General features: G+C 30.4%; 1 protein-coding gene across 2 annotated transcripts in view; it reads left to right on the top strand.

The window, feature by feature from the left end:
* The window catches only part of LOC143206558 (potassium voltage-gated channel protein Shaw), a 334,396-nt gene that overhangs the window by 277,765 nt on the left and 31,728 nt on the right, over positions 1-24,903 (top strand). For both annotated transcript variants that reach the window (XM_076419165.1, XM_076419164.1), the window contains exon 6: positions 16,662-16,825. In XM_076419165.1, the coding sequence (XP_076275280.1) occupies positions 16,662-16,825 (164 nt within the window). The remainder of the gene's footprint in view (positions 1-16,661; positions 16,826-24,903) is intronic.

Below are 24,903 nucleotides of genomic sequence, written 5' to 3'. Positions count from 1 at the left end.
GCAATTTGCTCATCTTGTAGATTAGTCCCAAATGCCATACCACGCCAACAGCTTGTGAGATATCCAGAAATATTGCAGGGAAGTATCTCCTTTCTTGAAATGCCTTTTCAACAACCATTATTACTCTGTGCTCTGTATCGATTGTTGAGTGGTGATTTTGAAATACAAACTGAAAATCTCGACAAATTTCTCAAATAATTTTAAAGTCGCAGTTTGCAGCGAAATAGCCCTGTAAATCTAACTTGTTCAGTCGGTTTTGTCAATTTTTTATGCGTAATTACCTGAGATACCTTAAAATATTCCGGGACATCTTAAGTATCCAACAGGCAACTATGCGTGTTGCCATGATGATCTTCGTGGCTTTTCGTCAAAGATCTATCAATAATCCAGGTGAAGAATCGTCAATTTCAGCAGCATTTTTAGAACTACGGTTACTATCAATTTCTGTCGCAAATTAGAGAAATCAGATTTACAGCTATATCCGGCTAATAAACAAGAGTCTACTGTGGATTCTATATAAGTCAGTTCGATTTCATAATATATGCATTTTTATTTAATTGTACTTCCAACCTACCTAAGTGTTTGGAGATTTAAGAGGCACTAAATTTAATTTAAAAATATTAGAGGAACATAATCACTAATCCAAGTTCAGGATATAAGTTCATTAGAAGTATGTAGTTCATATTTATAAAATAATGTTTTTTTTATTGCTCTTAGTAGTTTCACAATCTTCCCAGAGGGCAATAAAACTTCATTAAGTGATCTCCTGTTCATAATATTATTTTAATTCGCTAGTCTTATTTTAAAACGTATTCTAAAGTCTATATATGTCCAATAATCAGATCGGGTGGGTGGCTAGATCGTTATGAGACGCAAAGACTGCCGTGTCGTCTGCGTATGTTGTCACAGTGGTTATTTTTGTTGTAGGTAGATCAGCTATGTACAGAAGATATGGTACTGAACCCAGTACACTACCTAGTGGAACTCCTGAATATATTGCATATATTTCGGTATGTTCACCGCTTGACGATGACGATCTGTGAAGTAAAATTTTAGTAGCTCATAATCCGGACGGGGGAAAATTTTCTTTATTTTAACCTACAATTCCATATGCCATACTTTATTAAAGGCCTGTGATATGTTTAGGAACGCACTTGAATAATATATTTTGGCGCTTAAGCCCATATTTATTTTGTTAACAGGTCTATGCACTTGTTCAATTGTTCTATGCTTATGACGAAACCCAAATTGTGTTCTGGAATGATCTTTCTTCTTCTTTTATACAATTGAGCGTAGTTATGTACATTTTCTCATAAACTTTTAAGATTATCGGTAATAAACTTATAGGTCGGTAGGAGGTGACATCTTGGGGTGTTGTACCTGGTTTGAGAATCATTATTATTTGAGCTACTTTCCAGATGCTAAGAAAATAATCTGTTCGTAATATAGCATTAAATATGAATGTTTATATATGAATTAATTATTATAATATTATATTTTAAGTTATAATTTAACCACTTCTCTGATAGTTCCTGTAATATTTTTCCTATTATTATATTAAAAACAAATAAGACGTAAATATTACAATCTATAGTGATAACTAAAATAATAGTACGGATACTATTATAAATATTTAAAACACCAGAAAGGTATAAGGGGAATAATCAAATCCCTAGTAATTCTGTTAATAAAAATATCAACTTTTTAAAAATTTATGATACAAACTTAATATCTATGTTGTTTAACGTTTCATTGATTTAGTAGTAAACTCAAAAACTGTATATTATTAGAAATGCAGTAAACCATTGTATTGTAGAAACAAGTGAGCTAAAATAAATTTGATTTATTATAGGAGCGAGATGGTATTCTTTAGAATGTTTGAGATATTTTAAGAATTTTTATACAAAAAATTGAATATTCCCATTTTCTTGGCAAATATTTTTTATCTATTGTTATCCTCTAAGAACATTAATTAAACTTTGGAAATTTCCGTGGGCTTTCGTTATTATATACCGCGCCAATATTTTTACATTTTTAATGGAGGATATTTATTATGATATCGCTTTTCGTTCATTTATACTTCGGGGCGTTGAGTAGCTGTATCAGAAATTTATTATTGATGTTATTGCATCGACAGTTTAAAAATACATATAAAGTTTTTATAAATTCATGCAGAATGTTTAATGAATGAATATAATTTAAGTAAAGTTTTATTTAGCATTGGGAACTATCGACTGAAAACAGTCGAAACAGTCGATAGTCGCAAAACATTCGAGACAATGGATAGTTAAAAAACTAGCGACTGAAAATATTAATTATTATTTTCAGTCAATTGTACGATTCGACAGTTTTATTCAATTCGTGATATCAGAGGAAGATGTACGAATTATTTTCTGTACAAATTGCGAGAAAGGAAAGGATGGAAATAATTGCTCAGGGCAGTTAATTTTATATGTGGTTATATTTTCCAACGGTAGTACAAGCGAGAACTAGATGTATAAATTCCTTCAGGAACTACCTTAAAAAAAAGGAAAATAATAATTACTGAATACTATCAATACATAGTATAAACCAAAGTCGCCTTTTCTGTCCCTATATCCCTATGTGCGCTTAAATCTTTAAAACTACGCAACGGATTTTGATGCGGTTTTTTTCAATAGATAGAGTGATTCAAGAGGAAGGTTTATATGTATAATACATGCATAATATACTAAGGCAACATTGCTAATTTTAGAGGTTTCTAACGTGATGTCGTAAATGAACCTATTTTTTTAGGCTTATTTAGCAATTAGCAAAAACGCTGCCTAACCCTACGAGTTAGATCAAATTAATGTACTACAGTATTGTACACCATAAAAAGGTCTACAAAAAAGTCCCCGATGGTATATGTTTATCTTTTAGGGATAACCCACATTAACCATTTTTATTGTTTACTTTTTACGTGAGAAAATGGCTTATTTACGAAGCTATTGTAAGCAATACGGCATTAATCCTTATCGAATTAAGTACCTTAAATACAGTGTGCAATTAATATAGATCAATATGGTTCCTTACAGCATGTAAATTAAACGAATATTTTCGGAGATATTACAAATTTAAAATTTGCGTTTAAAAATGTGTAATGTAATAAAAATTGTATGAATTTAGATATTCCAAAGATAGCAGGAAATCTTCATAGTAAGTATAGGGGAAGAGGAATTGTTTTACTCCAAATTTAATGCGTGCAGGCCAAGGGCAGTAATGAATGAACCAAAAATACTGGATCGATTTTAATCATGTTTTCATTGAATGACATAGGCATATATATTTTATGCCCGTGCAAAGTCGGAGCGGGCCGCTATGTTTTTATATACAACGTTCATATTTTTTCTGTAGTGTATTTAATTTAGTATCAGCATTGCACCCGTGCGAAGCCGGGGCGGGTCGCTAGTTATAATAATAAAACATAACATGCTATTTATAATTTAATTTTAAACGAAGTAGAATTACTTTTATATTTGAATTTTCTGTGTACCTGTAAACAAGAATGGAATATTTCTATGCAATGTAATAATGTCTCATAAATGTTTTAATGTATTTTAATATATTAATTGTTATTTTTATATAATATATTATAATAAATATAGGCAATATAATAGAACTTAAACAAAACCTAAAAACTAAAGTTGTACAATAACCATAAATACTATATAAAAATTAAACATATACCTAAATATAGGAAAAAAACTAATTCATGACATAATTAAAAATTATGTGAATGAAGTGATGAAAATGCTTTATTATAGAACGAAAATATTTATCACAAAAATCGAGAAAGTAATCGAAATATTATTTATAATTGCTATAAAAACAGTCAAAATATTTTACTATTTGTCACGTCACAGTCGATAGTCAATTTCAGTCGATAGTTCCCAACACTAGTTCTATTGCTTTTAGTCACGTCAACCTCTTGAACCTTTTAGTGGCTGGACCTACAGTTTAACATGGGTTCCGAACCGCGGTCCTTGTCTTTAAGCCTACCAACTAGCGAGAAACCTACTTTAGAAACCACCTCAGATGACATCCGGTGTTACCCAGCCTGGTTACTGGCGTGATTGGTATCATTTTGCTTGTCGAATTTTATACTCTTGCCTCGAACAATCATAAATATTAAACAATCACAAACATATATTTTACGACCATGCACCAGCAACAGCAGGAGGACCATCTTGTCGCCTTTACCACTGCGCCACCTAGTCGGCTATTAATATAATTTGAGATAAAAATCTAAATCATTAATAAATCGTTAAATTATTAGATGAGTAAGGTCAGGTTGACTTTATTTTGCATTGAAAATCCGATATAAAAATATATATTACTTATGAAATACCAAAGGAATTATATTGACAAATATTGCCTGTAAGGTTGTAGAATATGTCTAGCTCCATATTAGTACTATTTTTAATCTAAACGCATTCTAGTTTATTCAAAAAGCAATTTTGAAAAAATATACACATGTGAAAAAACCTACTTGTTCATCTTATTTTCAACCTGTTTATCCGGCCGTTTTAAATTATATTTGATCGTATATTCAAAAGCTTTCTCACCTCTATTGTGGAAAGTTTAAATTGTATGTGAGCACAACGGATCAGATATTTTGAAAATACTTTCTTTTCTCATCCCTCTCTCATCTCCAGTAAAATTTTGTTATGAGCCGGGTATCCCATGCTGGTACTTTCAGTATTGCCCTCTGCGTTGGCTTTATTTCATTTTCTTATATATCGTAGCGACGACAACAAATTGTCAAAATTGTACACAAACCCTTTTTTGCAACAGAAAATATTCCATACGGTATTAGAATCTAACCTGTACAAAAAATAATCAGTATTTTAAAATGACTAAAGCTAAACACATTTAAAGGAAAACGCTATTATTCTATCTACAAAAGTAGGACAATATTTGATAAAAGAAACCGTATGAAAGTACTTACTATTGAATACCAAAATATGATACAAATAGGTGCTGCAAGAAAAAATATTTTTCGCTATTTTTTAAAAAAAAATTAATATATTTTTTAAACATTAAAAAAAAACGTTTTTATTTAATTATTTTAAAATTTATTTAATTATTTTAATAAACCTTCCAAATTGGTACTTAATTTTAATTGTTTAGTATATTTTTGATAATTAATTATAACGGTTTAGGGTAAACTGATATGGCTCGGTGATTGGAGGTAAAACCAAATGAAACAGTGGTGTTTACATTATGTGACCGTTATTTATGGAAGTAATATAAAAATATAAAAATACAAATGATAAAACGGATGGCAGCGGTGTTACCTGGTAACGAGGCTTGGTGGCACGTCTAAACCAAACGATGGTCGAGTACTGAATGAATGGAAATATCCTTCAATAACATCCCAGATAAACGTCTCGGGGTTGCCAGCTGTTCGTTATCGGGTTCTTGTTGGCGCTGCTGGCACCCCGTCCGTGTTCAACATCTGGGATTATATTTCTTGGTATTTTGTAGACCGTTATTACACGATGTAAAATTCGAGATGCCTTAAGGTCACTACAAGGGCTTCTTAAATATATCAATATATATCCATAAATAAAATCGATATTTTTTAAAATATCGAAATATCAATATTTTTCTCAGTGGCCGACGCTCTCACTGTAAGCCACGCTAGCGTTTGGTAATTAACGTAGTAATATGAAACACGTTTCTACATGTCAGCTGCCTTTTTCAGCTTTTACTTTTCACCTTATCTCGAATGCAGATTTGACTTTTTTAAACAATGCTATTTTATTATTGTTTTATTATTAGTTATTAGTTTATTTATTAGTTTTATTAACATTTAGGCACAATATTTGTATAATATAATATAGATAATTCGGTAAATTACGAAAATATATATTCGAATTTTCACGCCCAAGAAAATCAACTTTCCTTTCTGTAAAGTTTAACGTCTTATAACCTTTTCCAGCATTAATTAAACTTTGGAAATTGCTGTGACTTAACCAACTGAAGCAACGTTTAAATATTTATTAATTTTTTAATGGGATAATGCTTTGAATATTTTGCAAAACAAAAATTTTTGTAGAATTAACTCTTATTTATTTTTAAAATAATTTTACGGATTATATGTCGCTTTTTCATTGTTGTACAAAAACAACAAATAAATTTATATGCTATATGTTCTCTTGGATGAAGTGAAACAGATTTAAAATTAAATAATTGTTTATAAATACTCATAATTTATTATGTAATTTCATATTGTAGATGTTTATTTTAAGAAGGCTTTAAGTTTTTGCTAAATAAAATAAAATAAGATGATCAAGGATCCTGGATATTCAAAAAAGAACTAAGAATTGTGGAAATATATATGCTGAAAATTCTAGTAATTGCTTAAATATTCAGAAACAAAGGCAGAAACAAAGGCAGAAACATGATTGTTGTTGTTTAATATAAATATTGTTTTATAAAAATATAAAAATTATTTTATGTTTATATATTACAATATGTGACTGGAAGGTTTTTGAAGGAAGGGTGTGTTATGATTATTTCTACGTATAAGTTAATTATCTTTTAATCAATAATGATACCTTTTGGCGTTTTAAAATTATTTATCTTCATATTTGTTTTGTCACTTTACCAATTTTTTTACGAATCATTCTCTGGATTATTTTTAATGTTTCACATATTTATTTTAAGTTTTTATTGCATTTAACTTACTTACTTAATACTAATTTTGTTTTTATGTTTTTTTTCCGGTTTCGTTCATTTATATATAAGTATTTATATATTTATGCCACGCAAAGACAAAAAATATCTTTAACTTTTATACTTTTCCAGTAATACTTTATGCAATGTACCTTTCGCAAACATTAATTAAACTTTACCAATCCCTGAGGATTTACGCAAATACCCAGTGTTGGAATATTTATAAATGTTTTGTTGGAATTATATGTTCGCAATGTTTTTTTTGCAAAAAAATATCAGACTTCCGATACAGTTTATTTTGCTTTCGCTTCGAGCATCTATTATTTTGGATGCAAAATACTGGATCCGTTCAAATTAGTTATTCATAGATGTGTTTGAAAACAAGGAGGAATTAACATAAAATATACAAGTAAGCTTATTTATCTGTAGCGAGGCAATTAATCTATTTTTTATGCATTTCGATTTTATGTCAAAATATAGAATAACTTTAATAAAATATTTATGGGATATATTTCGATATTTGTCAAAAAAAAACTAGTTAATAAATATGTCGTTAAATAAATTATTGACGTAGCATCCTGTGAGGAGATATCCATTTCTAAAAAAGTTTTTCTTGTGTATCAGTTTTCAGCCACTTTTAGCCTTGTCCCCCCTTTGGTACTTGTCCCAAGACTATCGCCAGCGTTCATCAAATTTTTTCTCTTGCCCTCTTGGATTTTTTTTGTTTTTACCTACTCATTCTTGAATTTTGTCTTACTATACTTTTAAAAACTATACTTGTATTCTTATTATTATTAGCCTTCCCTTGATAGCTTGTTCACTTTACAGCATTTATCACTTTTTTCGATATTATTTATCTTTCCGTTTTTTCTTTTAACCAATTAACTTTTTTCGTTCTTTTCCAATATTCTGTTATTGAGTCCTTCGTATCCGGTCTTTGTTCTCATCTTCTCTATTTCTTAATTCAATTTTTATGTTTCTCTCTAATTCTTCCATCTTTCATTTTTCACCCTAGATCATTCATCTCTAATCTAACATTATATTAATTAAAATTCTACAATTTTTTCCTATATTTGTCCATTTAATGTCGCCATACATTTGCAGTACCAGTTTCATTAAATTTTAGTAGCTCGTAATACATTACACCTCTGATTCCATCATATGCATAACAAGACTTACCCATGATTTCTGCGCTTGAAATTGTCATACTAGATGCCGTTTTTATATTCAGTCATAATATATCACAGAAAACTATTCTCTTTTATTTAACAAGCAAGTAAGCATTTTAAGTCAATCAATTTGTCGGCCATTTTTCCTGCGTTTTGTATTTTTCTATCGCATGTAAACGTCTTAAAACAAGTGAAGAACTGTTATATTGTGTAGATAAATGAGAAAACTATGGAATTTAACAGGATATGTTTCTTAACAGTTGTTCAGTTTTTCATATTCACTGATAAAGATACATGCAAGCATCTAAGATTTCTCCTTATCCTTTTTTAATTCTTAATTCCTATAAGGGTTTCTCTTAAAAGTTTCATGTATTTTAATATTTCTACTCTTATTTCTTGTTATTAACTTTAATGTATTTGGTTGTTCTGTCTCTCTCATGTTGTGTCCATTAAGTTTTACCAAATTTATTTCTTTGTTTAGTACGTCCACCCGTATACGTTTTATAATTTCTAATATTATGTTAGATAGTGATTCTATATTTCCGTCTCTTGTCAATTCACGTTACTACAGTTTTATCTATTTCTATTATATGGTTATTATATATTTTGAAAGTCTAGGATCCGATAAATAGGGCTTGCAGATATAAATATATGTATGTAACTGTTTTTAACGGCTTACAGGAGGGTATAAAAAGACCTCCAAGATTTTCCTAGAGTTGATTACTACTAATAGATTGAGTTTTGAGGTCTGTGGTTGAGTTACGGAGGCCTGCATGTTATGATGAATTTGTTGGAAAAATATCGATACATTTTGGGAGTGTCGCATTTAATAACAAAAGAAAACAACATTGACGTGAATTATAAAATAATTGAACTAATTTTATTTACAATACCGGGATTAAACTATAATGGAATGTGATAGTTATTAAGTTATCAAACAAATCTATTATAGATTGCTGAATTCTATATTAAAACCAAATTAAAAAATTGTTATAATTTTCACTGAATTTGCAAAGACGAATAATTTAAACAATACGCATCACACAGTCACTTCTAATAGTAACTGCTCTAAATAAATAAAGGAGGCGATATAACCTAAATAGTTTAAAAATGACATTTATTGTAATGCAATAGTAATATTTGCAAATTGTGAATAACAACTCCTAAGATTGATTAATAATAATCAGTTTAAAAGAAGATCAAGCGATAAATGTTGCGGTAATGTCATTAGCTACCTAAATTAGTAATTTAATTAGCCGTACATTGGTTTACATTTCAATACTGTACGTACCAGTCTCATAGATTTTATTTAAACATTTCTGAAAATTACCAATAAGAAAATAAGGATCAATCTTTATTTTTATAGGATAAGCAGGATATTTTAAACACTTCTGAATACTAGTTCGAAATAGAAAATTAATGGTAGCCTAAAATGATTTAAAATTACCAACATTTCTTAATTATTAGTTTTAATTATTTCTCTAGTAATTATAATGATATTACTTTACCAATGATATTACTTGACAATAACAATTCAATCAAATATTAATTGCTTTCAAGTTATCAGCGATCCTAACGCTTGAATCTGAAAAGCACAAGTAATATCTTTTAATTTTAAGAAATATTACATTTATAAGCGAATTCTACGAAAGCTAAATAATAGAAATTATTATTATTGTTGTTGAAATAATCTCCCATCGAAACTCGATAATATAATGCAAAACAATAAAAACAAGTAATGATCGCATACTATTAGTAATAATAAAGTCGTGGCATTACAGGTCCCTTACGGAAGGGTTCGATTATTTTAAAATCAAAGAATTGAATTTTAAACTGATTTTATTTGAAACAATTGACTTATTATGTGAGGTTCAATGTGTCTCGATTGAAGACTGTATCGTTAAGAAATGTTTGATTAAAATAAAATGATTCGAAAGAAGAATAATGATCAATAAATTATCTAATTATAATTAAGAATGTTAAATTGTTTATGTTGAATGTCTTAATGACCAACCAGAATAACCTTCAAGATATAAGTAAAGATTAATAAAAATATGATCAAATCAATTATGTATCAAGTTTATGTTTGATAGATTGGCGGAACGCTTAAGGAAAATACGAATAAAATTCATCCAGGGAAACTTTAAAACTAGTATCTATAGTATCGATTAATTAATTAATAATTTGATTAATACCAACAAACATTAATTTTAAAACTTTTTTCCTGAGATATGTGTGATTAGTTAATTCTAAACTCTTGAGTACTTTTAAAATATGAACAGATAGTACTTACAATTTTTCGATGAACAAACCAGTATTTTGAACACTTTTGGGTATTTCTTTAGGCATAAATACTATAAGAGTCAACAAATATCTATCTTCTTTGTGTTCCGGTAGTTGATGTTAGATATTTTGATCGGCAAAATAAAACTCTCGAGCAGATTTAAGACGTATATTATAATAATTCTTTAAATAATAACAATATAAACGAGGATAATGACGTATATTAAGTAAGACAATGAATAATACAATAAACACGTAAGTATGAAGAGGAGTGTTATTATTATGAGAGATGTGAATTGTATAAGATGGTGTCCAGGAATGTATCCTCGATGATCCCAAAGCGTCGTTTTGTATCCCATGCCAAGGACCATGGATGCCTACTCCCTAGGCGGCATCTATAACTGGACCAGGCAGTGGTCCAGTTATAGATTGCTAACAATATAATTTTTAAAATATCTATGTATTGCTATATCGACATTTTTATTCGCTAAATGCTTACAATAACTTAAGCACTAGGCATCATTCATTTAATTTGGTTTTTTGGGAATATTACCTATTTGTTAGAAAAATGTTGAAGATTTGATTTTTAATAATTTAATTAGAAAAACTAGTAATATAATTTTACATGATATATTAATATAATTGGCATTTACACAAATAATTAATTGTTTTTTTTTTATGAAAACGTAAATCCATTTTTCCGTCACCATTTACAAGGCCACATAGAGATGAGCGAAATGCGAGGAAATGCAAACGTCATAAAGCCTGGACTTTAAAATAGCAATTAATTTTGATATTCGTGAAATTATGTAATCATTTAGATATTCCTTATTATGTAATATCCCTGACTCACAAATATTAATATATTTAAAAAAATTTATAACCACTATTTAATTTCAAACTTAAACCAATATTTGATTCTTTGTTATATTGAGCCGATTGCATTATTGAAAATATCAGAGACGCTTAACAGACTCGAGTTAACTTAGATTAAATTAAAAATAGAATAAAATGATGTATGGATATGTTCCACAGTACAATTTGATCTTCGAATCTACTATGATCAGCGATATTTTTATAGTTTTGATATTTTTTATAATAAAGTAACAATCTTCCATTTGATTGTTATTAATCAATAAGCGTATGCAAAATTAGCAGCGTTTGCTACAATTCAGCATATGAAAAACCAGATTTCAGAGAACCGGAACCGAGAGAATCAAAGGTATTGGAAGATTTATGGACGAAAACCCAACTCTAACTTTCCAAGAACTATGAAGAAGCTTAGCAGCTGTTTGTTGTATGCACTCCAAAGGTTTGCATGGGATGGGAACACTCAAAATAAGGGTAAATAACTAAGCGTTCGAACTGCATATCCCATTTCGAACATCGTTGTTTTATTACTTGCGAAGCACAAAAGAAGAACTTTCTGTATCAACAATCTCAAGCCCTAAAAGAGACAGGTGGTTCTCTACAATCAGGAGTTAGAGACAGTCTTCATCGACATCGGAACGTAATATTCATAACTATATTAAATACTGCTGTGCATATGGCTTTTAAAACCGAATGAAACTATTAGTGCAGATGTCTTTCTAATTTAATGGAACAAATTCAACGATGTATGGCTAATAGACGTAAAGGCATTCTCTTACATTAAAATGCTCGGCCACACGTTGCTAATCTTGTGAAAAATACACAGTAACAGTTCGAATGGCAAGTTTTGCCATACTCACCGTACTCACCAGATATACCGCCTTCTGATTACTACTTGAAAAAGTTCGAATATAGATCAATTCTTGGATCGTTTCCAAACCATCAACAACAAAATAAACGTAGTTCTTTCGATACGGTATCGCTATTTTATCTTTAAGATTAGAAACACTTGTTGAAAACAATGGAATGTATTTTAATTAAAGTGTATTGTACTAATATTCCTTCTATTTAATGTAAAAAATATGTTTTCAATAAATACAAGCACCTAGTACATTATTTAGAACTGTTTTTCTTTCGAATGTAGGGGTAATTTATTAAGATTAAGCTTAACAAAGCATGAAGTAAACCGAGAAGATATCGACGTCATTTGTCTGGTTCTCGTGTATGAGCTTCGTCACTTTACGTCCCTCCTCCTATCAATTAGGGAAAGCGTCAGCCGATCATTGCTGCTAGTTAAAATTTGAACCGTTTAATCAAATTGTCGCCCATTATTTTCATCCAATTACCTGACCCTTCTTCTCTCGCCTCATTCTCGCCCTCGAGTTCACTTCCCCATAACCGAGGTGTTCCCTTCCCACCCATATCAATGACACGTAAACTCAATTAAAAATTTGGCTCGCCGGTACGGATATTCCGGCAAATGTCGCTGATAATTCCGCGTTTCGCCCAGCCAATGGACCGGCGAATACCGTTTACCAACAGCAATTAGCACGATTCCAACGTCTGGATGGAATTAAAAGCAAACAGAAAGATCGTGGGCTTGCGGGTTTGATGTTTTCAGCCGTTGCCGCGTTACTAATCGTTCCATATCTTTCCTGGAAAAATCCTTTGTTGTATTATATACGTGTGCCTTGGTCCCTCGCTAGCCATTGTATACTTAATATAAAAATGACGCTTCGCTTTTACGGTTCGACTTTAGGCCGATACGCAAAGAACAAACAGAAAAAGGTAAAAGATAAACATATAAAACGGAGAGCAAGCGAGATGTTCATTTAAAGTGTATGCTTTATTCAAAAGGGTTTCTCTTTGAAGGATAACAAAAATATATTCTAGTACATTAACACGTTATTTCTCACAAATAATGTACGAGGGAAGTTTGACTATTGAGCTGTCAGTGATTTTTTTAATATCCCACGCAGCAACTTTAAATACATCACTACTGCCCTCAACTATCATCTATTAGTAATCAACTGTGAGATTTTGAGTGAAAAATGTGATACTCGTATGAGGTTTAAGCATTATGATTGGACAAAAAACCCATTACAAGAAACAAAGAAGGGCTCTATAAATACTATGGGGACTCCGTACCATCATTTTCAATAACAAAGAAGTGGTTTACTGAGTTCTGTTACGCCAAACGTTAAGATCGCTCATGGAATGATGAAAGAAGAGTACGTGATGTGGCACGTGATACATCACTTATTACATGAATATGTGGATATGAAAAAAATATCCTGCTCACGGATGCCCCCATTGAACGTACCATTTTACGATGAACGATCCATTTTAAAACACGAATCCTTCACAAAATATCAGGCACCTATGACGAACCAAAAGTTGTGACCACAGTCTTTTTGAGATGAACGCGGTGTCGTGAACCGAAACCGACAAAAATAATCTAGAGGTATTTGAATTGTCTACTTATAACACACTTAACAAGATACAATTTTTCTGAAAGTATCTAAACGTATACATTTTTATTACTACAGTTTTCCGTAGATAGCTTCAATTACACATAAGTGACGAATAACCTTCATGAGTTAATTTGTGGCTGGTGAATTAGAAAGTTGTTCATGATTAAGACGGTTATTTATAAACTAATTTATCATTTCGTATAGGAGGGTCTAATATTTTTTTTACTATAAGACACAACACATAAGCAACGTTTCCAAGGGGCGCAAGTGTGTTGTCGCCATGCCAAAAATCATGACATAAATTAGCCTATAAATTGTTTCCCTATCCAGCGTATTCCCCAAATTTAGTCCACTGCGACTATTTTTTCGAAATATACTATTTCTGAAGCCCATTATATGCTCTAAAATACTTATAGTAAGGTTATTATGGGTAGAAAATAGTTTAAGACATATTGTTAGTGAGTATTGTTCAAACACACTTAAGGAAAATGCTATTGAAAAAAAAGTCATCAAGAATACCCGGGTAGAGAAATGAGTTAACAGGGTCTATAAGTGATTGAACCTTTTGCGTCTAATATGCACCCCTTGTATAAATCAATCAGTGCCAATAAGTATATCTATTCGTCTCCATAATCGTTGTAGAAAGTTATGTAAGGTGTGTACTACTAATATTTAGTTTGTAATTTATATATAACCACTTATCCATTATTGTTGTTAATAGTTTATATATTCCTTAGTTAAACAATCTACTTAAAATATTTATCATTTTTTGTTTATTGGTAAGAAAAAAGTGCGCCCATTATGATAACAGAACATGTAAGTTATTTCTTCTTTCTAAGCTTCAAGGATAGTGACTTTATGTTCAAACTTGTCATAAATGAGACTAGGACTGACAGTAATACTTACTCAAGAATTGATATAGTGATTAGAATTAATTCACACAATCTGAGTATGCCTCATAGATATGGAAATTATTCAAATGGTCACTTTTCGAGATTAAACTGAGAAATGCTTAGTAGCATTTTTTGTTTTTTTTTGTGAATTAATTACTTGAAGCTTAAATAAAAACGGATTTTAGATTTGAGCCACTTGGGAGCGCCTGTTTATCTTCTAATTTGGTCACTGTTTCTTAATTAAGAATCCAATCCTTTTCAATCGCGAATTATCCATTCTACCGAAAGGACACGTTTCTCCAGAACCCTCAGAAGAATTTTAATGATGCATATAAATTAAGTAAAATCTGTGATATATAAACTCCCAAATCCAAAAATTACATCTCTTAGCTTACATTATTTAATAATTTCTCTATTCTTGATTCAGTTCAAAGGACCAACAGTTTTATGAAATGATGTTCTCGTGTCGATATTGGAAAATATCTTTCAAAGCTCTCGTAGTGTAACTGCCTTTGAAATCCTTCTTTTTGCATTATTAGCATAAATTAAGAAATTAACTAAATTTAATTTGCCTTTGATTGCTCACAGCTGATGATTTCAGCCAGACTTGGATGTAAATTAAGTAACTCAGTGCACAATTTTAATACTGATTTGTTAATTAGTTGTTTAGGTCTTTCTAAATCGACCTCTGGAATGTGAATGTGTCAGACTACCTGACACAATATTATGTTTTTAAGAACTTTCAACAGAGGTACAATTTGTTCCGATTCGGGGTAAGACGTCGTTGGTAAGACATATTCCCAAAAACCTCACCAACAATGACTATTGATGTCTTAAAAAACTCCATTGCATATATTAACACCTATTTCTTGAAGCTGTTGGAAATGCTACAGTTAAATTTCGGTTAATTATTTATTATTTCTTGATGTTCAACGAATTATTAAGGTTCTAAAGGGAACTTGAACAAATAATAATAAATGTATTGTGTTTTGAAACTAAGAAAATGTAAAAACAATTATTTTATATAAAATAAGTATAATGGAAATAAATAAATAAATAAATAAAGACGTCACCAGTTAAGTAATAAAAAAATTATCAGATTTAAAATTTCAAGTCCTAAAGCCAGCAACTTTGTGTGGTGTTGGTAATTTTGGACCAGCAGCACACTTGTTTTCGTTTCTTCTATTTGACTTTAGGATTTAGTAAGCGTCATTTGCATCTGTCCTTTATTTTAACTCCTTAATTATCTTTAATCTGTATACGGAGCACCTCTATTGTCTTTCGAAATACATGATCATATACTTTCAAAATCTTAAGGGTGGTAAATTTGCTGTCGAAAAGAAAAAAATATACTAGGAAATAGTTATTGAAAAAGTTCACACTATGCGCCCATCATGGGGGATAATTCAGGTTAAAATTAGATGTTATCATTAAGTTATGAGACATTAACATTTTGATAGACCATTATAGGAGTAAAAATAGGATGAAGTAATTTCTATAATATGAGAACATTCATAACATTCGGAAATTTTTTAAAACGCACAACTTCGCTTTAACATACAAATGTTTAAGCTTAAAACCCTACTCTAAGAATCATTTTAACCAGTCATTGCTCACTACAGCTGTCATTATCATTTGTCACAGTTTCGTTTGTTAAATGCTGTTGAAAAATAGCGAAACGTCATAACTAACGTCATGGAGAAAACTTGGAATAATATAAATTGTACCAATTTCACTGAAAAAGTTTCAAACCACTTGAAAAACTTCAGTTCACAAAAAAAATTTGACGTCATTTGTACATTGTAAAAAAGTACATACATCCTCAGAAATATAATAAAATAAGTATTAAAATATTTGAATATTATTTTCTAAAATAAAATATACGAATATATTAGATACATATTTTTATAGATATGTAAATTGGTGGTTTACATTATCTCTTCTAAATATCATTGTATGCATACCATAAATAAACTGGTTAAATCCGGCATGGAAATATAAATGATAACCTTTTACATGACGATACAAACAGAAAATTGCCACCGCGCCCGTTCACTCGCAATATATGGCAATAACAGGATAAAAAATATATAATATTTATCTCTGAAAGGGAATCTGTTCGTTCCATGACACATAAAACAGTAAATAAACTTGAACGTATCCAATTTTGTTTTTCGGTATTCCCCACCATCAGTTCCCCATGCTATCCGTCCATCAATATATCGTGCCATCTTTTATTGATAACCCCTCCATCTCCTGTTATTTTTCAGGTTTCTCCCAATGTAATCGAATTCATCAAGTCGCCGGTGAACATCATCGATTTTGCGGCAACCCTGAGTTTCTACATCGACATGATCCTCATCTTCGAGAAGAAGTCGCAGATTTTGGACTTTTTCAGCATCATCCGCATACTGAGGCTGTTCAAACTTACGAGGTGAGTTTAATTACGTCTTTGTATTAAGCGTTGTTTTTATGTCCGTCTTATTTTTTTTTAATATTTAATATTCTTCATTATAAATGTATCTAAGAAAGTAGTAAAAAAAGATCATAATAGTTCTAATGCTTTCATTTTTTCTTGCATTTGCATGTTAATACTAGTTCTACCAAAATGAAAATTTGCCGAATATAACATATGTTAGCTTTATTATTTGTTATTATTTGTATTTCAGAACGACTGCGACTTTTTGGTTGTAGTTTTATTGCTGTGTATGTAATTGTCAAGAGGACAAAGTTTGTATGAATAAAATTAATTAGGAAATGGTTCATTGGAACCAAATCATGATCTGGTGGTTCAAAGGCACAAACAAAGTTTTCAAATTTTTTTATCTGAAGTAATCAGATATTTGTTTATAATATTAATGCTGAGCTTATGTGACGAAAAATCGGAAGTAATTTAGTGTAAAAACAATTCAGTGTGCTTTTTAAACACTAATGTTATGATACGAGACGTCGCAGAAACAAATTGGGCAACTGTTTGTATGGTGTAATGATTAGAACATTTTGCTCACACGTATGGGCCGTGGCTTCGATTCGCAACGTGGCCAGAAATTTTTGTATGCTCTAGTTTGGTTGGAAAATTTGTCAATTCGCCTAAACTATGTAGTGAATCCAGGGGTCTGAAACGTTCCCTATTTTTAATCATCGTTTATTTAATGCCATTTTTCCTCATACGGGCTGTAATTTTAATTGGACTATCCATTGTAATACTTAATAAAATATCTGCGTGATTTATTTAATAAATATCTAACACTAAAAAGGGAAAAATAAAATAGTTTTAACAAAAAGTTTGAGCAACTTTATAAAATAAATAAGGAACTCACTAAAAATTAGAACATAATCAAACTTAAATTTTTGCTACAAAAAAAAACGTTTTAAAATTAATGTTGTGCATATTAGTCGTTGTAATAACCAAATAAAAATAAATAAAGACCTTAACCTTTCTACTACATGTATTATAATAATAAATAAACATTTTGTGACATATACAAAATTAAATTACGAACAAAATAAATTTAATTTGTTGTTCGGTCGTCTTCAAACTGTATTGAATTGTAAAATAAGTCCTAACGCAACAAACGAAAAAAAAACAATTAATCAAAGAGTACAAAATTTCAATAAATTCAGAGCTTTAATTTTTTAGTAAAGTGTGTAGAGTTAGTTTTTAGCTTCTTATAAGCCTGTTTTGAGAAAACAGGTTTATAATAAGTCTATATTCTAGATAAAGGAATTTTCTTTTTTTTAGGTTTAAATTTAAGAAGTTTTGATCAAATTAAATATAAACTGTATTTTACCATTGAAAAACAGATATGTATATAATATTCTGGGTTTAAAAATATCGTTTTCTGTTTTTCTGTTTTCTCCTTGGTTGTATAAAATTGATTAGGCTTCTAATTTATTTTTTAAGGATTTAAAACAGATTGTGTTACTCTGTATTAAATCGCATCTGATACATTTGTAACCAACTTCATGTAGCAACCTGACTTACAGGTTTCATTTTTTAGTATGTTTAATTTCGTCGAACTATGAACAACACATTTTTCGGTTTTCTGGAAAGGTTTTTGCACCAAGTAATTAGCATTTGTTGTAAGTTCTACTTTATACTTCAATTTTAAGAAAAGGGCGGCTGAAGGTTATCGAATGATATAAGAGGCTTATGATTACTGATTTCGAACATTTGAATAATGGTTGCAATATTTTAAAAGTACTGATTTTGGCACCGAAGACGAGCGAAGTGAGGGAAAAGGCTGCAAGATTCTGTATCACAAAAAAAAATGAAGACGAGTATTTGAAGGCATTACTCGATGATGGATATTATCTTGGTGGTGCGAGAACTACTCAAAAATAAGCCGGAATACGAACCCGGAACATACACAGCAATGTTATTTTTCAGCATAACAACGCCCGACCATATGGAAAACCGGTGAAAACATACTTAAAAAAATTAAAAATAGGAACTGCTCAGCACCGTCCTGTTTTTCCAACCTTGGTCCTTTATTAATGCTTGTTTCGACATATGGGTGGCGACTTGTACGAGCAGCTCTTTACTTCTTGTGAAGATACCACAAAATGGATCGATTAGTGCATACACTCAAAGAATAGAGCGTTCTTTCGAGATGGAATCCGTAAATGGCATAAAATATGCGAAAAAATAGCGTATATCGATTGACAATATTTTGAATTATATTCACTGTTCTGACTTCTCATAGTGACTCTACAAATTAAAAAATTCACTTAGCCTAATAAATAATTTAATGTTGTATACTATTAGTAACAGAGAATGAACTTAGCAAGTCGTAAAAAATGGTTTTCGTGGTCACATACATACTTAGAATACCGTTCCATCTAATTAAATGTCCACTACCCTGCTATTGTAGACCTTCTCAAAACAAATGACTCGTTTTTCGATAGAAATTATTATTTCCCTCAAATAAACTTTTATTGAATCAGCTTTGCAGAGTGCAGTTTCGTGCAGCGAAATTTTATTCCATTGTTCCGCATGATGCAATACAAGAAAATGTACTTTCTGGTAATGACTGGCTGTCTCGATGGAACGACGTAGAAGAGACAACGTTTAGGGGTTGTTTGCAGTTGTTTACCTCCTAAGATATTATCCGTTGTATAATGCAAGTGAATATAATACGGAAGAAGTGTTTCTTTTATAGTGGATTATTATAACAATAAGCATAATGCTTATGAAACCATAGAAAAATATTTCTGGAGTGGTTATTCTTTCAAATACGGAACCTGTATGCAAATAATGCAACGTGAAGAGAAAGTATATAATTTGTTTCAAACTATTGTAAATTTTTTTATCACTTATTCCAAAAAAAGGCAAAAATGTGCAAGGGGTTCTTACATTCTTTACATTCTTCTTTAAGGGAATCTTACATTCTGCGTTAAAATATAAGTTTTATTGATAATGATCACTAATTTTTAAGATTGATTAGATAATTAGATAAGGTTAGATAATGTTTAATTTCGTACTTTTGAAAATAAAGTGAATTAAATACAAATTGTAGAATTATTTATTTGTTGTTCGATGGTGGTGGTTCACTTATAAATTAATGAATTATTGACCCTAACAAAGAAAAACCTGTTAATGCAACTCGCTTAATATAATAAACATATATAGTTTAATTGGAGATGAACGATATGAGATTTTTCTATGAATGAAATAACAAAAGAAAAAGAAATCGAAATATAGAGAATAAGATGTTAGACATGCTGTAAGTTCATATATATTGTGGTCATTTTGGGTCTTTTTAATATGTCGTGGTGTCAATGTAAACAGGTGATAAGAGGTCACCTACATATATCAAATTCTATGTTAATGAGGTGGTTTTAATGGTGTAATGGTTCTATGTTATGAGGTTGCCACTAGTTGTCAAAAAATAATCAATACATTCGATTATTTATACTCTTAAAATTACTGTTAATAAAGAAATTTGGGATTTTGGGGCATGATAAAAAAAGAGTTGTTGAATGCCAAGAACTCAATTTTTAGATTATTTGTATGTTATCTAAAGAATGGAGAAAAGTCACAGATAAAGGTGCAGCCCGTTTGAGGAAAAATAGGAATAACGAAATATATGATAGATAGAATCATTGACAGATAGACTGATAGAATAATGATAGAAAATAAGGAGCGCTTCAGTCCCCGTGGTTCCCTACCTAGCCTAGGTTATTCGACAAATGTTCTAACCAAACAACAACAAAAAGCAACCGTATGTCTTAACCGTTACACCATAGAAATAGTTGTATACAATAGTTCTACGAGATCTTATATGCTATGGTTAATGCTTAGAAGAATGCTGAATGGCTTTTGCACTGAATATGCATATACAAATATCGGATTATTTTAGATAAAAAATAGGTGAAAACTTTGTACGTCCCTTTGAACTTTGAGTGTATCTCTCGATTTCCCTCCTTCCTGCTAACAGATCGTGATGTGGTTCCAATTGGTCCACCTCGGATGTGCACTCTTTGGAATAAAAAAAGAATTTTGCAAATCGGCCCACAATTGTCGGAGAAATCGGTTAATAAAATGAACTGATCTATGCAGCATAGATAATTAATCAATTATCTCCGTCGTTTCCTCTCTCAAAATTATAGCGGGAAGGAACTCGTACATCTCTGTTATCATGAGTTGATAAACACTCGAACCTTGCATTAGACTGGAATAGTAATTACTATTATCAGTCGCTAGTTTTTTTAAACTATTGACTAGTTCGACTATTTTGCATTTTTGTTGATGGTTGTTTTCAGTTGATGGTTCCCATTGCTAATCAAAATCATTAAAACTGTTCTGAAATTTAGAGATTGGTATTTTCCGACGCCAGAATAGCTGCGGCCAATGGCTAACTGTTGGGAGAACTGTATTTAGTTTACTTATCAACATTATGTGAAGCTAATTAATGTTTCATTCGTTATATTTACAAATACTTGATAACTGTCTGAATACAGACTTTGTATTTATACCCTTTTTAGACCCTCGAAATAATACAATATAAAAATAGTATACGAAATTATGCAATATAAAATATAATACGTATTATATTTGTTATGAATGTATATTTTCAAAATAAAACACATATTTGTCATTCCCTCTCTGGTCGTGTTAGAAAGAAGGCTTCCCTTGGGATAGGTCACAATAGAAAACGTTCAAGAAAAATGTCCAAAATGTGCAAAAGAGATAAAGGAGATATTCGGCCAATCTTGTTCGTGTTTTTTCCTTCGATAAAATTATGCAAAGAAATATGAGTCTTTTCTACATGTACGTATTGAAAGAAATACGTAATACTAAAAACGTAATAAAAAATTCAATAATATACTAAACAAAAAATATTATATTCGTAAATAGGACCTTTAGATCTGATGTTATCTCCTCACTATGCCGGCCTACTGAAATGAAATTATATTACTAATCCTCCATAATAATGTTAGAAATTGAAAGAAAAAGGCAATATTTGTTTAAATAAAAGGTCTTTATTCGACAAAGATACTGGTTTATTGGTCCGACAGTAAAAATAGCGACTGAAAATAGTAATTACAATTTTCAGTCAAATGCACGGTTCGACTGTTTTTTTTTCCATTCGTGATGTCACACGAAGATGTACGAATTCTTGTCTGTATAAAATGTGAGATAGGAAAGGACGGAGATAAATGCTTGGAGCAGTTAATTTTAAATGTCTTTATATTCTCCAATGGTAGTATAAGCGAGACAGAGATGTATATATATTCATTCACGTGATAACTTTAAAAAAGAAAAGGGATAAAAATACTAATTTCTATGATCATGTAATAAATAATATAATTTTAAAGTAAGTAGGATTTTTTATACTGAATGTTCTGTGGATGTGTAAAAAGGAATAATAACACCACAAATGTTTTATCGTGTTTTAATATATTAATCGCTATTTTTAAACAACATAGCATAATAAATATAAATAGTACAACTTAAATAAAATCTAAAAACTAAAGATTTTTAATAACCATAACTACTAAATAAAATGTAAACGTAACCTAAAAATGATCGTACAATAACTACCAGACCCTTTTTAAATAAAAGTTTTATTTATTTTTGAACGGAAATATTTTTAAATTACTGTGAATATTATCATGTTCAACTTTTCTCCCGTGAGGCGATTTCTTCGATCGTTAATTATTTGCCCAGATTTTGAAAAAACTCGTTCCCAGGGGACAGATATTGGGGTATAGAGGAATATTGGAGGAGTACTGAACTAATATAATTCAGGTAGTTTCAATTTATAAGTTTGCCAAAAATCCAATGGGTTTTCTAAACGCCCAATAAATGGAATTTCCAAATACTGCTAAATCTGTAAAGTTGCTTCAGTACTTGGAGTAATTACTTCTTTCATTCTAGCCATTTTTTATCAAATATACAAATTTTATCAAATCTCCAGATGTCAATACATTCTTGGTATTACTAAAAGATACCTCTTTTATGATAACTTTTTGTATCGCCTCAGCATTATTTGCAATACCAAATGTTGATTTTTTAAATCTAGGATCTAAAAATGGGGATTTCCCGCATATCGTATTTTACCATCGAAAACTAGCGTTCCAAAATGCTACTATATTAATTTACAATATACAGTTATTCACAAGCAAACTACAAAAAAAACATAAAACCACATATATTACATATAAATCTATATAAGAATAAATTCGGCGCATTACTTTCAAGGTCGCGGCTAGGGCGGAAGGCCACAATGTTAAAAATCAGTCGAATCAACTAGTAGAACCGAAAATAGTAACTGAAACAACAAAACAGCAAAAGAAATCTGAAATGAAATATGTCTGAATATCATTTAAACATTGTCAATAATAGTAGGAGAACTGGAAAATCTGTAACGAAAAATTTCAAATAATCTAATTTTATCAAAATAGTACAACTTCTGAAAACGAATTTACCTAAACATCAATTGTTATAACAACAGCACAGGAACTAACAAATCTGAAATAAATGATATAGTGAATAAACATAATTTTTCTAAAATTAATTTCTTTTTAAAATTCTTTGTATTTGCAAAATAATGTCTGCAATGAGTGCACCCGCTCTTTTTAATCTATTTATTCTATTTTCTTTTTCACCAGAGGTACTGCCTCTCACATAATTTAACTAGCGGTCCTCCCGCCCTGGAAGTTTCATCAGAGGTACTGCCTCTCAACTTTTTTTCACCAGCGGCACTGCCGCTCTGGAACTTCCATCAGAGATACTGTCTTTCACATAATTTAGCCAGCGGTCCTCTCGACCTGGAAGTTTCACCAGAGTTACTTCCTCTCGACTTATTTTACCATTATAAGATTTTTTATTGTTTTATTTATTTTATGTTATCTGAGTTTTTATTTTTAAAGCAGCTAGATATTGAAAATCTTATTAGCGGATTTTCCAAGGTCAGTTTCATCTCTATAAGATTTTCGTATTATTTCATGTCCTTTTAGAAATCTGGTAGTCTAAATATGTTTTATTGGTTCTTTTGTTAAATAGGTTCTAATGTTAATGGTTCTTGAATAATTTGAAGTACATGTTTTATAACTTTGACAGTATCCTTGTGTTACTGTATAATACAAATTTTAATAATACTTTTTCTTGTATACTTATTGTTTTTCTTAATTTAAAAAAAATCATACGAGCAACAAGTCTGAACTTTTCTGTACTTATTCAGTCTTATTAAAAGACAATAACTCTTAAATCCAGTAAACCGTCCAAGAACTAACGAGAATTAAATGTTTACCTTATCAGTATTTAGCACGACCATGCAAAAGATACTTGGCGCGTCACAGTATTCTATATAAGATCTGTATTTAAGTTATCGATATTTATCTTTCCAATAAATCATTTTTATTAAATTAATTAGCTAAATTGCTTAAGATCCGTTCGGCCATTCTACTAATATATGGAAATGTAAGTTATAAGACTATTGAGACATCTAATAAATCAAAATAAAATTAATTAAAATATCATAATAAATGTTAATTATTAAATCAAAACGAATAGGAAAGAAATATAAAGCAAGTTTTAATAAGTTTTATTTGTCTTTAATGTAAACATCTAAGCAAACGGTGATGTTGCTTAGATGCAGCTGCAACGATTATTTGATTTTTAATAAGCACATAGCGTTTATTTAATAAAATAATTTTTATATAATATGTAGCGCTATGTAATAGTCGCTGTTGATGGTCTTTCCTTTTTCAAGGTAGTGAATGAAAATTATTCCATGCGTATCCCAAAATACAGACGCCATAACTTTGCCAGCCGACTGCTGCGTTTTCACACGCTTTGGAGCAGTCGTGCGCAGTTCACTCGAATGACTGTCGATTGGACTTTGGAGTGAAATTATGGAGCCATGTTTCATCCATTGTCACATATCGACGCAAAAACTCGGGTTTATTACGATTGATCATCTTTACACACTGCTCCGAATCATCAACTCGTCGTTGTTTTTGGTCAAAAGTGAGCTCGCGCGGCACCCACTTTGCACAGAGCTT

The sequence above is a fragment of the Rhynchophorus ferrugineus genome, unplaced genomic scaffold (genome assembly GCF_030347505.1).
Source record: "Rhynchophorus ferrugineus isolate W39M unplaced genomic scaffold, kcgeb_rfMv2 rfM1, whole genome shotgun sequence".
Classification (NCBI taxonomy): domain Eukaryota; kingdom Metazoa; phylum Arthropoda; class Insecta; order Coleoptera; family Curculionidae; genus Rhynchophorus; species Rhynchophorus ferrugineus.
Note: the sequence above shows the minus strand (reverse complement) of the source record. Positions and strands in the feature narration are given on the sequence as shown.